This window comes from Erythrolamprus reginae, chromosome 1 (assembly GCF_031021105.1).
Source record: "Erythrolamprus reginae isolate rEryReg1 chromosome 1, rEryReg1.hap1, whole genome shotgun sequence".
NCBI classification, from domain to species: Eukaryota; Metazoa; Chordata; class Lepidosauria; order Squamata; family Dipsadidae; genus Erythrolamprus; species Erythrolamprus reginae.
In genome coordinates, this window is record NC_091950.1 from 166,858,358 (window position 1) to 166,874,644 (window position 16,287).

At 41.2% G+C, this 16,287-nt stretch overlaps 1 protein-coding gene across 1 annotated transcript in view; it reads right to left on the reverse strand.

The window, feature by feature from the left end:
• Positions 1-16,287, reverse strand: part of LCT (lactase) — a 35,572-nt gene that overhangs the window by 14,584 nt on the left and 4,701 nt on the right. Inside the window, exons 5-10 of the mRNA XM_070753781.1 lie at positions 16,196-16,262; positions 11,459-12,164; positions 9,284-9,929; positions 5,367-6,929; positions 3,513-3,781; positions 1,229-1,519 (exon numbers count right to left, since the gene is read on the reverse strand). Of these exons, the coding sequence (XP_070609882.1) occupies positions 1,229-1,519; positions 3,513-3,781; positions 5,367-6,929; positions 9,284-9,929; positions 11,459-12,164; positions 16,196-16,262 (3,542 nt within the window). The remainder of the gene's footprint in view (positions 1-1,228; positions 1,520-3,512; positions 3,782-5,366; positions 6,930-9,283; positions 9,930-11,458; positions 12,165-16,195; positions 16,263-16,287) is intronic.

Genomic DNA, 16,287 nt, shown 5'->3' on the forward strand with positions numbered 1-16,287 from the left:
TTATACTATTTCCTGTGTTTTATCTTAGGATGGATATATGTTTATCCCAGGCATGTTTAAATTCAGTTACTGTGGATTTACCAACCACGTCTGCTGGAAGTTTGTTCCAAGGATCTACTACTCTTTCAGTGAAATAATATTTCCTCACGTTGCTTTTGATCTTTCCCCCAACTAACTTCAGATTGTGTCCCCTTGTTCTTGTGTTCACTTTCCTATTAAAAACACTTCCCTCCTGAACCTTATTTAACCCTTTAACATATTTAAATGTTTCGATCATGTCCCCCCTTTTCCTTCTGTCCTCCAGACTATACAGATTAAGTTCATTAAGTCTTTCCTGATACGTTTTATGCTTAAGACCTTCCACCATTCTTGTAGCCCGTCTTTGGACCCGTTCAATTTTGTCAATATCTTTTTGTAGGTGAGGTCTCCAAAACTGAACACAGTATTGAATATATATAAAAGAACCGGTTCTGTGACATCATTGTGACATCACTAACAGCTTCTTACCAGTTTGGGCGAAACTGGTTTGGACCATTTCTTACATCTTTGATAGATGTAAGTACCTTTGACATGTCTAGAGTATTGTATACTCAACTTGGACTATAGGTAGTCTTCGAATTACTGCCATATGTTTCGTGACTGATATGTTGTGACTGACTGAAAAAAGTGACCTACATCTGGTCCTCACACTTATAATCGTCACAGCATCTTCACAGTCACACAATCAAAATTTTGGTGCTTGGCAATTGATAATATTATTTACAATGTTTGCAGCGTTATAGAATCATGTGATCACCATTTTTTACCCTTCCAGCTGACTTCCGGCAACCAAAAGTCAACGGGGGAAGCAAGATTCAATTAACGGCCATGCAGTGGTTCGTTGACAACCGTGGTGAGAAAAAGTCATAAAACGACCCAATTCACTTAACAACCACCTTCCTTAGCAATGGAGATTTTGATCCCAATTGAGATTGTAAGTCAAGGACTACCTGTATATAACAAACCATCTCATTGCAAACCCAAAAGATGACATCTTGTTCCTCCTTCCAAACATATGCTGTAGGACAGGGGTCTCCAACCTTGGCAACTTTAAGCCTGGAGGACTTCAACTTGTCCTTAACTTGTCAGAACTTGTTGAAGTCCACTAGGCTTAAAGTTGCGAAGGTTGGAGACCCCTGCTGTAAGGAGATTGTAAGGAATCTCACATTGTTTTTGTTTTTCTTTTTACCTGAGGTTGGATATTTGCTGCAAGAAGTGCATCCACAAGTCTTTCATAGTACTTCAGGCCAGCTTCATTGACATGCTTGGTGGTCCCATCTGGGAGAATACGAGGCCAGGAGAGTGAAAAACGATAATGGGTCACCTTGATCTCTCTCAGAGCAGCCACATCTTCCTCTATTTTGTGGTAGCTGTCACAAGCTACATCTCCATTATCATCACTGTCGATTCTCAAAGGCGTGTGAGCAAACTGGTCCCAAATACTGAGGCCTTTCCCATCTTCTCTCCAAGCTCCTTCAATCTATAATGAAAGGAAATTATTTACCGTAGGTTTAACTTCCCTGCCAGGAAATAATCACATACATGCATCCTATTTTGATGTCCCGAAGGTTCTTTTTTCAGGAGGCAACTGGATTTTTCTTGTTTTTTCTTCTGTCAGGAGCTCTTTCCATTCTCCACTATCCTGTCAGAGTTGAAGAAGCTTCTTGGATGAGAAGCAAAATGTCTTCAATGAAAAAACAAGAAAAGTCCGGTTGCCTCCCGAAAAAGCACCTTTGGGACAACTATGACCTGGATGACTGCAAATCGCCACAAATTTTTAACCCTATTTTGATCCTCACCCAAAGACTGTAAGTTTAGATGGAGAGAATGAGAAAGACAGAGGCTCTTTATGGTTGAACAGGAATTTGAACCCAGCTCTGCTGACCAACCCCAGACTAACACTTAGATCACGCTGGCTCTCAATTCAATGACTCATTGCTACGTATAAAATTAGCAGTATGATTATGAGCCTAGGTGGTGCAGTGGTTAGAGTGCAGTACTGCAAGCTACTTCTGCTGATCACCGGCTGCCAGCAGTTTGGCAATTGAATCTCAATAGGCTTAAGGTTGACTCAGCCTCTTCCATCCTTCTAAGATCGGTAAAATAATTCTGAAGTTCTCCAGCACAACTAGATGGGGAATCCAATCCCTGTCAAGTTATCAAATCCAGCAGGTCAGATGAGGAAACTTCTGGCCAGCATGTTGGGTGATAATGAAGCAGTACCACTAGCAAAGCAGAACATCCAATCAGAACCAAGAGGACTATTGATGTACTCTGGCTTTTGCTTAGACTTACAGCTTTTGAAAGAGGAATAACTCCAAATTAGGATACAGTAATACAGACAGGCCTGTTTGCACTTCCTTTCTACATAGCAGAGGATTTAAAAAAAAACTTTATTGATTTTTTTCATTAAAAAAACACACAGACATACAAACATTTAAACATGTAGTAGGGGTTACAATTACCCCTCTCTTCTTAGAAGTTAATTTTTAATACAGAAAAAGAATATATTCTTATAAGGGCTTCTTATAACAAGATTTGGTATTTAGTAATAGCAGCCTGAGTCCAAGTCTTTCAGCAGCCTGGCACCCAGAAATTCAAGTAAATTTTGAAAGTATCAGGGATGTCAAATTCACAGTGTCACATTGTCATCTTGTGACATATAGTGATTCCCCCCCATCACTAAACTGGGGGTGGGCCTGGCCAGTGCATAACACATCTGGCCCGCAGGCCGCGGGTTTGATACCGTTGGTGTATATCGCTCTCTGCCAATCTCATTTCTTTGCCACTCTTCATCCTTCCAACCCGAGGCTGTAATCTCCCAAACTTTCCCCCCACTCTAAGCCCTCTCCATGGTAGTCTAGTTGGTGAATCCCCTAATTTTCCACTACCACCACTTCGTACAGGCATTCTAACTGTCTATCCCAGCGGTCCCCAAACTGCGGCCCATGGGCCCACTGGGGCTATTTATCCGGCCCGCGGCAGCGTACGATATTTTATGGGTCTATATAATAAGCTCCCGAATCTCCCATCCACTCTGCTGCTGAGCGTTTGGCGGCAGCAAGGAGGAGGAGGAAAGCCAGGGGGCGGGGAGTTTGGGTGGGTGGCAGTGAGGGAGGGAAAAAAGAAAGAGGGGAGAGAGAAAGGAAGGAGAAATGAAGGGAGTTGGTTGATTGAAGTTTAAATTTACTTGTTAATAAAGAAGTATAAATTACTTTATTACTTTATTACTTCTTTATTTTAAATATTGTATTTGTTCCCATTTTGGTTTTTTCTTTAAATAAGGTATGTGCAATGTGCATAGAGATTTGTTCATAGGTTTTTTTTATACTCCGGCCCTCCAACAGTCTGAGGGACTGTTTGGGGACCCCTGGTCTATCCAGTGGCTATTCAGGCTAGATCTAACAAATCTCCCAACAATTTCCACAATGTTCTTAATAAATTCTACATCAAGGCATGTTTCTTTTTATAACCTGATATGATGCTGTGGCCACACTCCAATAGAAGTTCTTGGGAAATTCTCCATAAAGGAACTCATCGTCTTTGGACAGAGGGAATCCGTTGTTTCGTATGATTTCTGAATAATATATAGCAGACCCCTTAGGGGTCCTAGGCCTGTTTGGATTTTCAAAATCAACCTGGTGTAGGCCAAATCTTGGCTCGTAACCATGCAGCCATTCAAAATTATCCATAAGTGACCAAGCAAAAAATCCTCGAAGATTTACTCCATCCAGTTTGTAGGCTAAAAAAATAACACAGAAAATCAAAAGACTGGTTTTGTATTGGATATATTTACTATAATGCTAAAAGAAAAATAATGTTAAGAAGCAAGAAAAAGACTTGATGATTTGCTCCTGTTGACTTATGTACAGGTGTAGGTAGCAATCCTGGGAATAGCTGGAAGTAAATTGTCTTTCAGCCTACAGTCTTATGCACATTTACATTCCAATTTCAAGCAATTTATTCCCAATTTCAAAATCCATGACATTAAGACTACGAATTTCAGCACATAAATGCAGCCTTTCTGAGCTTGGTTCTTCAGACATGCTGGATCTACAGCTCTCAAAACTGCTGGCCAAAACTTCTGTTGTACAAGGCTACAATTGGAGTGAAATTGAAAAAAATTCCCTACTGGTTCTGAAGGCGTGGCTTGGTTGTGCCGCAGGGGGAAGGATACTACAAAATATCCATTCACACCCAAATTCAGGGGAAGGATACTGCAAAATATCCATTCACACCCAAATTCAGGGGAAGGATACTACAAAATATCCATTCACACCCCAATTCAGGGGAAGGATACTGCACTCCCTCCCCACTCCTGGCGTATGGATATTGCAAAATCTCCATTCCCACCCCACTCTGGGGCCAGCCAGAGATGATATTTGCCAGTTCTCCGAACTACTCAAAACTTCCAGAACCTGTCAGAACCTGCTGAATTTTACCCCTGGCTACAATCCTACATGTATTGCTCTGGGAGGAAATCCCTTTGAACTCTGAAGAAATAACTTCATTTACAGGAAACAAAATCTCATAGAATACATGAGAAATTTCCTCTAAGAAAACATTACTAAAACTCAGTGGTCATTCCAGAAAGCAATGATTTTTCAGATGTAAAAAATCATTCACAATTGAAAAGTTAATTAAGACTTATTGTACTTAAAAAGAAACAATCCTGCATACTTTTATTCTGAATTCCTACATGGTCAATAGCATTTGCTGTCAGGAATGTACGCGTAGGTGTGCATCTTTGATTTAATTAACTCTAAATGAAGTCACTCTTAATTTATATTTTTATCTAACAGTGCAATCCTAAGGATATTTTGCCAGTGCTAAATTCCACTGAGCGCTGTGTACTTTGTTCCCTTTCAATGTTATTTAAAGCTTGGATTAATTTAGTTGAGTAGATGACTATAACCAATGTGTCAAATTTTACTTTTTTTTGTTTAGGTTTTTCTAATAAAACAACATTAAATCGATAACTAGCTTAAAGCAAAGCAAAGCAGCCTCTAGTCTAGATTATTTACAGGAATGCCTCTGGGCTTGTATTCATTGCTCAGAAGAGGTTAGAGGTGAGCTGAATTAGTGCACAGTACTCAAGGTTCTCTTTTGGCACTTAGATGTTCCATGACCAGATGGTCAGGATGCCATGAGAAGTCTAAACTTTCTAAGGAAATCCTGTAATCACTAAAACCAAGCATGTATCCATGCTTCTTATCTGGTACCTACAAGCAGATATTACATTGCTATTATTAAAGCATCACCAAGAGTCATTGGAAGTTAGGCAGCATATCAATTTAATAAATCATTGTTGTTATTATTTTCATTACCTTTCAAAGCTTCATCAATGTGGGTTTTATAATAAAATCTCCTTTTGGTGTCATCAACATCTGACTTAGCTTTTATTCCAATTCCATTTTCGGTAATGTAAATAGGTGGATTGCCGTACTCCTCTTTGATCCAGTTAAGAAGCCTACGGAGGCCCCAGGGCACGACTGGCATATTTGGCAGGGCTGTGATTGGCCATGAAAGATCTCTCTCCAGGGCTCGTTCTTGGTCACTTTCATAAGCAAATGGTTTCAACCTGGTGGTTTTGTGTTCTATAAAGCTGGCAGTATAATAGTTTAAGCAGAAGACATCTGCTGTGCCCCGGATAAATTGTTTCTCATCTTCAGTGAAAACTGGAAGGCGGGAGACTGGCAGTTTCTGTAAATCAGTCCTGTTTCCGACTGTCCATTTCATGGCACTTGGGTAATCACCGTCTTTAAAAATTGGATGTGCAAACCATCCCGCAGTGAATTGGAGGAACCGATCTGCGGCTTCTACATTGCGGGAATTTTTCCGTGCCTTCGGTTCAACCCACTCAGCGTTGAGACTTATGGAAATTACACCTTCCTGGCTTTTCCTATACTTCTGGTCATATGTATGATATACACTGGCATGAGCCTTCAGTACTGTATGACCAACCTTATAGAGGGCATCACCTGGATTATCTTTTGCATTTGGAGGATGGACTCCGGTCTCATAGCCAAACCATGAAATTATGACAGGTTCATTGAAAGTAATCCAGAACTTAACCCTATCTCCAAAAGTCCGGAAACAGAAGTCGGCATAACTATTAAACAGTTCAATGAGATCAGGGTTTTCCCACCCACCAATGTCTTGGAGAGCTTGAGGCAGATCCCAATGATATAAAGTGACTATTGGTGTAATATTTGCGGCCAGTAACCCATTGATCAATCGGTTGTAATAATCAACTCCATGACTATTTATGGTTTGGTTCCTGCCATCTGGAAAAATTCGAGACCATGAGAAGGAGAAGCGGTAACTGTTCACCTTTAAGGCTCTCAATAAATAAAGATCTTCATCTACTTTATTGTAGCTGTCACAAGCTATATCTCCAGTGTGATTGTTCTTAATTTTTCCCGCCGTATGAGTAAAGTTATCCCATATGCTAGGCCCTTTTCCATCTGCGTTCCAGCCTCCTTCAATCTGATAGGCTGCAGTGGAAGCACCCCACATAAAATCTTCTGGGAAAGTGTCATAAAAATACATGTCTCTTTCAAAAGAAGTCTGACCAGAAAACTTTTCCCAAACTATCTTTGCCTTTGATGGGACTTCAGATGCTGGCAAATTAGGCAACCTTGAGGACATGGAAAAATCCTTTCTGAATGGCTGGATATGTTTGATCATGCTTGCGTTAGGAAATCCATTATTTTCAATCACCGAAGAGAAGAAATATGCAGATTTTCTTGGCGTCCTTTGTCTATTGGCATCTTCAAAATTCACATTATGGAGACCAAATTTTTTACTATAACCTGACATGCCTTCGAAGCCATCAATCAATGATCGGGCAATATATCCTTGAACATTCACACCATCTTCCTTTACAGCTGTTGAGAAAAGAACAAACAATTTGTTTAGATTTTCATTTAATCCTATAAATTACACAGAATAACCAAAAATGTATTATTCTGTCATCTATACAAAGTGATGTGAACATGTGCAGGGCATACATGGTCTTTTAATAGAATCAGAACCTATCAGACATGAACATGAAGGTCCGATTCAACTGAGTTTTTGCTAAACAGCTGATGCACATAAATCTTTTACTAAGTAGCAGCACCTGCTTGGAATTAGGTATGGGTCCACGGAATTCAAGGAAGGTTGATCTTAGTTCACTTGTGGCTACATAGAGATTCTAAACTTACCCCTCTTTTAACTCTGTCTCCAGGTTCTGCCACTCTATTATTATTATTATTTATTAGATTTGTATGCCGCCCCTCTCCGAGGACTCGGAGCGGCTCAGAACAAAATACAATGTCACAAATCCAATATATTAAAAAACATATTAAAAACCCATTATTAAAAACCATACGACTCAGACGAGTCTACGGAGAGGGGCGGCATACAAATCTAATAAATAGAATACACAATTCTACGATAGCCTTAGCATAGCCTTCTTTCCCTACAGAACCAAAAGTATATTCAATTTTATTTAGCGTGAAATGCAACTACTCCTGTTAAAAGTTATACACTTTGTTATTGGGTTTTGGAAAAGCTCTTGTCACACTGTAGTGACCAGATGACAGGGATACTTCATTGATCAAGGATTTCATTGCAAAGGGCCATCAAGCTTCATTGAGCCTTTCTGCCACCCATAAGACTATACATGAGAAATGGCCCTTGATTGTATCAATGGATTGGCTTTCTCAGTCATGGCTGCCAAATCCTTTGTGCTACCTGAAGCTCAGTAGTGGACCCCAAGTCACTACTACCCATCTTTCAGGGTTTGGTATGAGAAGGCAAACAGATTTGTATGTTTTAAGCCAGGATAAATAACAGGCCAACAGGAATGCTTCTCTCTGGCACTGCTCTAGGAAGTGATGTAGCTCTACATAACTGGGCAATGGGTTTAGAACTTCATCAAACTGGTTATTTCATTAGACTGGGACAATCTTCAAAGCAGAAGACATTTCCACCAGAGGAAAAAACCTTTGCAACCAGAATCACTCTCTGCATGTGTTTTAATGATTTGGCTCCTGATAGCATGGGAGGTATGAAGTGACATTCAATCATTTTTATGTGTGTTTTGAAAGTATGTGAAGTGGATTGTAACAGAATAGGTGTGTTAAACCTAGCACCTAAAATGGTTACATCGCCAATGGGTTCCAGCAGAATGATCTTTAAGGCTGTAGGGACTGCATAACTTCCTTGATCTTTGGGTTGATCAGGAAGACATGCAAATGAGCCAAGGTGGCACAGCAGGTAGAGTGCAGTTTATTTTATTAATTAATTTATTAATTAGATTAGTATGCCGCTCCTCTCCGTAGACTTGGGGCGGCTAACAATAGTAAAAAGACAATATGAACAAATCTAATATTAATAGTAATGTAAAAAAACCCAATTTAAGAAACCAATCATACATACAGACATACCATGCATAAATTTTATAAGCCTAGGGGGAAGGGAATATCTCAGTTCCCCCATGCCTGACGACAGAGGTGGGTTTTAAGGAGCTTACGAAAGGCAAGGAGGGTGGGGGCAACTCTGATATCTGGGGGGAGTTGGTTCCAGAGGGTCGGGGCCACCACAGAGAAGGCTCTTCCCCTGGGTCCCGCCAAACAACATTGTTTAGTTGACGGGACCCGGAGAAGGCCAACTCTGTGGGACCTAACTGGTCGCTGGGATTCGTGCGGCAGAAGACGGTCCCAGAGATATTCTGGTCTGATGCCATGAAGGGCTTTATAGGTCATAACCAACACTTTGAAACCGATCGGCAACCAATGCAGACTGCGGAGTGTTGGTGTAACGTGGGCATACCTAGGGAAGCCCATGATTGCTCTCGCAGCTGCATTCTGCACCATCTGAAGTTTCCGAACACTTTTCAAAGGTAGCCCCATGTAGAGAGCGTTACAGTAGTCGAGCCTCGAGTTCTGCAGGCCACTAAAGCTGACTGCTAGATCTGCATGTCAGCGGTTCAAATCCCACCACCGGCTCAAGATTGACTTAGCCTTCCATCCTTCGGAGGTGGGTAAAATGAGGACCCAGATTGTTGGGGGCAATATGCTGGCTCTGTTAAAAAGTGCTATTGTAACATGTTGTAAGAAGAAGGGCGGCATAAAAAAATCAATCAAACAAACAAACATTACCTATCAGGCCAATACAGATAAACAATATGTGGGCCACTAACCAGAGCCAAATATTCACCAAACGTTCAGACACTCAACATGAAAACCTTCTGTACCTTTTAAGGCCTCGTTGATATAGAGACGATAGTAATCCAGCCTTGCGGTATCATTAATCAAATCAGCTCCATCATCAATAGGCGCACCGTTTGCCGCAATATAAATGGGGATGCTGGCCTTTGTATATTCTTCAGACACAAATTGCAGCAGTCTCCTTAAACCCCAGGGCACAACATACAACCAAGGTGCGGCTGTTGTCGGCCAAGAAGGATCCGCCTCCTGGGAAAAGCCCCCGATGGTCTCATAATCCAAATTACAGGTTTGGTTATCCAAAGCGCCAACAAGTCTAGAAGTATAATGAGAAAGGCCAAAGAAATCAGCTGTGCCTTTTATCGCTATTTTATCCTCGCTGCTGAATGTGGGGAGCTCGACAGTGTTGTTAGAGCACGTCTTGTTTGTCTTCTCGATCTGGGTTTTCAGGACCTCTGGGTAATCACCATTAATAAATATTGGGTGAGCAAACCAACCCAACATGAATTGCAAGTAGCGCTCGGCTGCTTTCAAATCCTGGGGAGATCCAGGCTTTTGAGGTTCAGCCCAGTCAGAGTTCAACACTATGCCAACCTTCCCTTGCTGTCGGGGACGATACTGAGTGTTGTAAACATGCCAAGTTCGAGCATGTGCCTTGAGGATGACATGAGCTACCTGTTGGAAAACAGTAACATGCAATAAATTCAGTTAGACATTACTGCACTGAATATTTTATTCAAAGTTACATGTTCAGATGCTAGGATCTTTGACAAGAAGGAATACAAAAGAGTGCTAATGCAGATGATATTATATAAGCGTGTTCTAAAATGTTCATCTATTGAGGATCCTGATTTAGGCTTGACTTATCAGGAAAGACTTAATGAACTCAATCTGTATAGTCTAGAGCAGTGATTTTCAACCTTTTTTGAGCCGCGGCACATTTTTTACATTTACGAAACCCTGGGGCACATTGAGTGGGGGGGAGGGGGGGCGGCTAAAAAAAGTTTGGACAAAATTTTTTTCTCTCTCTTCCTTCCTTTCGCTCTATTTCTCTCTCCCTCCCTCTTTCTCTTCCTTCTTCTTTTTTCTCTCTCTCCATCCCTCTTTCTTTCTCTCTTCCTTCCTTCCCCTCTTTTTTGCTCTCTTTCTCCCTCCATCCCTCTCTCTATGTTTTCTCTCTCCCACCATCCCTCCCCCTCTCTCTCTTGCTTTCTCTCTCTCTCTCTTGCTCTCTCTTGCTTTCTTTCTCTCTCTCTCTTTCTCTTGTTTTTTTCTCTCTCTTGCTTTCTTTCTTTTTTTCTCTCTCTCTTTCTCTCTCTTTCTCTCTCTCTCTTTCTCTCTCTCTTGTTTTCATGCTTGCTTGCTTTCTCTCTCTCTCTCTTTCTCTCTCTCTCTCTCTGAGCTTTGCGGCACACTTGACCATGTCTCACGGCATACTAGTGTGCCATGGCACACTGGTTGAAAAACACTGGTCTAGAGTACAGAAGGGAAAGCGGGGACATGATCTAAACATTTAAATATGTTAAAGGGTTCAATAAGGTTCAGGAGGGATGTGTTTTAATAGGAAAGTGAACACAAGAACAAGGGTTCACCATCTGAGGTTAGTTGGGGGAAAGATCAGAAGCATTATGTTACTGAAAGAGTAGTAGATGCTTGGAACAAACTTCCAGCTGACGTGGTTTGTAAATACACAGTAAATGAATTTAAACATGCCTAGGAGAAACTTAAAATATCCATCCTATGATAAAATACAGGAAATAGTATAAGGGTAGATTAGATGGACCATGAGGTCTTTTTCTGCTGTCAATCTTCTGTTTCTAACCATACCCTAAGAAGGAAAATTTAAGGATTTTTCTCAGCCCAATTTTTGCACAGATACAGAACCCTCCATAGCAAGCAGATGGGTTACAATAGGCCAAGCTGGGTTTAAAAGTTTGGCCCTTTCCATTCCAGATATCTTTGAAGGGTTCTGAGGACCAAGAAGGAGAAGTTGGCACCATGTGTAACCAACGGTCACTGGTTGCCCACTTCTCTCTTAAATGCTTGGCAGCTTGATCTTAGACGTCATGACTTGGATTTCTCATTCTTTTTATTCAAATTGTTAAATACGTGATTTATATTATTTCAGAGTTAAGTATAGCAATTAACAATGACCTCCTGTCCTTCAACCTTTAAGTTAGGGCAGGTTTTATTGCTTCGGATACCTGATAGGATGCTTTGCCTGGACTGACGATTCCTGGAGGATGTTGCCCTGTACCATAGCCGGCATAGCTAATGACCCAGGGTTCATGGAATGTAATCCAGAGTTTGACACGATCTCCAAAGGTGGCAAAGCAGAAAGCTGCGTAGTTGGCAAAAGCATCAATGATGCTCTCATTCTGCCAACCGCCAAAGTCCTGCAGAACTTGAGGAAGGTCCCAATGGAACAAGGTCACCATGGGTTCAATGCCGGAATCTAGCAAGTCATCAATGAGCTTGTTGTAGTAATTCACTCCTTGAGTGTTCAGGCTGCTCTTGTCCCCATTGGCAAAAATCCTAGGCCATGATATAGAAAATTTGTAGATCTTGGGGCGAAGGCCTCTAAGCAGGTAAATATCATATTCAGCCTTGCGGTAACTATCAGAGGCAACGTCGGTGGTTTGATTCTTATGGATTTGGCCTTGATGTCCATATCGATCCCAGATGCTCTCTCCTTTTCCATCTTCTGCCCAGGCTCCTTCAACTTTAAAGGATGCTGTTGATGTACCCCAGAGAAAGCCAGCGGGAAACGTATCTGCCAAAAAGGAATCTCTCTCCAGCTCAGTTTGGTTAGCAAATTTTCCCCAAATCTTTTGATAGTTTGAAAGCCGAGTCTCAGCTCGTGTAGAGTCTTCCTTCTGTTTTCGTTGGATAGCTGGATCCTTGTGGGAGCTTTAAAAAAATGTAACTATATCAATAACTGCACTTTTTACAATGACTTGTTCAAATGAATTCATTCAAATGAAATTTTGGCAAGTAATTTCAACATATAGATTATGTTTACACAGAATTGATATGAAAACCATTATATTTGTTGGGAGAATCACCCATGGTTTAGAATAAGAACAATCTTTAGTGCAGGGGTGAAACTGAAAAAAATTCCCTACTGGTTCTGTGGGCGTGGTTTGGCGGGTATGGCAGGGGAAGGATACTGCAAAATACCCATTCCCACCCCACTCTAGGGGAAGGATCCTAAAAAATCCCCATTCCCTCCTTACTTTTGGGGGAAGGATACTGCAAAATCCCCATTCCCATCCCATTCCAGGGGAAGGATACTGCAAAATCCCCATTCCAGGGAAAGGATACTGCAAAATCCCCATTCCCATCCCAATCCAGGGGAAGGATACTGCAAAATCCCCATTCCAGGGGAAGGATACTGCAAAATCCCCATTCCCATCCCATTCCAGGGGAAGGATACTGCAAAATACCCATTCCCACCCCACTCTAGGGGAAGGATCCTAAAAAATCCCCATTCCCTCCTTACTTTTGGGGGAAGGATACTGCAAAATCCCCATTCCCATCCCATTCCAGGGGAAGGATACTGCAAAATCCCCATTCCAGGGAAAGGATACTGCAAAATCCCCATTCCCATCCCAATCCAGGGGAAGGATACTGCAAAATCCCCATTCCCATCCCATTCCAGGGGAAGGATACTGCAAAATCCCCATTCCAGGGGAAGGATACTGCAAAATCCCCATTCCCATCCCATTCCAGGGGAAGGATACTGCAAAATCCCCATTCCCATTCCATTCCAGGGGAAGGATACTGTAAAATCCCCATTCCAGGGGAAGGCTACTGCAAAATCCCCATTCCCATCCCATTCCAGGGGAAGGATATTGCAAAATCTCCATTCCCATCCCATTCCAGGGGAAGGATACTGCAAAATCCCCATTCCCACCCCAATGAGGCCAGCCACAGGTGGTATTTGCTGGTTCTCCGAATTACTCAAGGTTTCTGCTACCGGCTCTCCAGAATCTGTCGGAACCTGCTGAATTTCAGCCCTGTTTCAGGGTGTAGATTTTCATAAAACCCACCATGAATAAAGCAATTCAAAGCAAATGTTGAATTGGCATTGTGATACCTTAATACAAACACTGCCTTCTTGTACATGGCTCATGACATTACACCTGTGTACGCAAAGGATGGAATTTGTGCCCAATAGTATGATGCATGTTGGTAATTCTGATGTCTAGTCTAGATTTGTCCCTGTAAATCAGACTATAATGTAGAAAGTCTGGCCCAATGAGTCATCTCTTCATTAGCAAGAGAGATATTATAATGTTCAAACCATATCGGCTAATATTTTGTCTGCACATCAGAATGTGTTCACATGCATATGTATATGTATTTATACACACACAAAAACACATACACGCATGATAAAAAGAAACCTGCATCTAAATTTGAATCTGAAGACCTCCAAAGATTTTGATCTTCAGCTCCAGGCCATCAACAGAGCTGATCCAGCCACCCCATCTGGAAAGCAACAATGTTGGTGATGCATGTAGGTAGTTCTGGTGCAGGTAGTGTACAAGTAGTTCCTGTATTTTGAGCCCAAAATTTATGTTGTTAAGTGAGAAATTTGTTAAGTGAGTTTTGATACATTTTACAACTTTTCTCACCAACTTTGTTATTGAAGCACTGAGTTTTGTAAACGAGTAACACAGTTGTTAAGTGAATTTGTTTCCCTCTTGACTTTGGTTGTCAGAAGGTCTCAAAAGGTGACCACATGACTCTGGGACACTGAGTCAGTTGTGAAGCATCCAAATGTAGATCAGGGGTCCATGGGGATGCTGCAATGGTCATAAGTGTGAAAAATGGTTATAAGTCACTTCTTTCAGTGTCGTTCTAACTTTGAACAATCACTAAATGAACTGTTGTAAGTTGAGGACTACCTGTATACACCACCAACATGCAGTTGATGAAAGAAACTATTTCAGAATTGGAAAAAATGTCAGCAATTTCTTCTCTTGATCTATTTAATTAGTTGATCGAATTAATATACCTTATTTTTGGAGTATAAGACGCATCCTTTTCCCCCCTAAAAGAGACTGAAAATTTGGGTGCGTCTTATACTCCGAATGTAGCTTTTCCCAAAACCCTTTTTTTCCAGCCCTAATGAGGTGCCAACAATCTTTTTGGTCCTTCCCAGCTTCTGGGATTGTTTTCATTGCTACTCCCTCCAAAAATGTTTTTTTCAGTCCTAATGAGGTGGTAACTATCTTCTCTGGGCTTGTAGGATTTTTTCATTGCTATTCCCTCCGAAGATTTTTTTTTCAGCCCTAACCAGGGAATAAAATAATGTGCTGAAGCTGACCAGACTAAGGATACCAGCCAGATTAATATCTGGTAGGTAGATTCCCCCCCCCCTATTTTCCTCCCCAAAAGCTAAGGTACATCTTTCACTCTGGTGCGTCTTCTATTCCAAAAAATAAGAACTCATAAGGCGTTTGTTTGATGTGGAAAAGAATGTTTGTGTTTTACTGATTAGTCGGCTAGATCTTTATAGAAATGGCTCATATTATTATGAAAAAGCAAATAGTTGTGATTTGATGTTAATGTCTTATTTTACTGTAACAGAGAGAGGCGGAAGTCAATTCCCCCTTCCTTTGCCACCAATTTTCTATTTACTTTTGTATTTTACAATACTTTATGTTGTGGTTAGCTCTGGCCTAGCTCCTGCCCCAAGCAATGTGGAGGTGGATGTGGGGGAGACATCCACATGCCGCAGGCCTGTTTTGCTTCCAGTAGAATCTGTCTCCTCTGACCAAGGAAGCGTGAGTGACAGGGAAGAGGGGAGTATGGCAGACAGCCCAGGAGGAGATCAATCATCTGTATCATCCCTGGATTCTGAACAAGAATTAATGACACATCCATGCATGCGTAGAGTGATGCATAGGAGACAACAACTGAAGGATTATTACAAGAGAAAATGAGGTCACCTGTGGTTGGGTGGGGCTGCTGTAATTAGTGCTACAGATAAAAGTGCAGCCCGGTGTGTTAGCCTCATGGCAGTTTATCTGATTCATTGTTTAGTCAAGATCGTGGTTTTTTGCTGTTCAGGATTGTGTGTGTGGACTCTCTGGACTTTAGAATTGGACTCAATTTCCCAGTTATTGGGTGAGCAATTGGATTGCATTTAACCTGTGCCTTGTGTGTACCAGAAAATCCCTTTGACATTTAAAAAGGGAGCTGTTTCTGTTTTTCTGTTTATAAAAACTTTTGGGTTTTCCTTTTATCCTGTGGTGTGTGTCTTCCTGGACTAATTACCCTGTAATTATGGACGGTTGAAACACGCCGGCAGAACACTTTATAACTTAATAAAAATGTTAAACTGGAGAATTCGTAAGGATTCTGAGAGCAGACAATGTTTATCAAATAGGCAGTCCACAATGCACAGCAGCAAATTGTAGGACTGATTTCTTGTGATCTGATCATCCAGGAGTATTTTAGGATGAAAACAGAGAGCAGTAGTCAAAAGTTTGGGAAAAGAGCTATGACTTAAAGAATTTCTGCCTGGATCCCAAGGTTCCTTATTTTCAAAGCAACCAAACCATTGTTGCAATATTTTGTACAAAGAACAGTATTAACGCATTTAGGCAATACGGTGTTTGCTTGGTCTTGAATTGCCAGATTGCTCTCCCAAAACATTTGACATTTGGAACAGTTGGGCTAAAGTTATATGGCAATTTATTCAGCACCCCTGATGTCAAAAACAAAGTTTTGGTCAAGCATAGGATTTCTGAAGCTAATACAAAATATATTTTTGATTTACTGCAAAGGCATTATTGAAGGGCTGACCAAAACGCTTGCACTTATCAACTATTTATTATAAAAGGCATATAAGGACTTCCCAAAAAAAACCCATGCACTTTATTTATTTAATCACGCATATTCATAAGGGGAAAATTAGTATTTCATACCTTGCTTTTGGAACAGGTAAGTTCTTTAAGAAATAGTTCACATCGTAGCCTTTCACTTGTGCTCCGGCTTCATGTGTGGTTGGAAAGTAGAG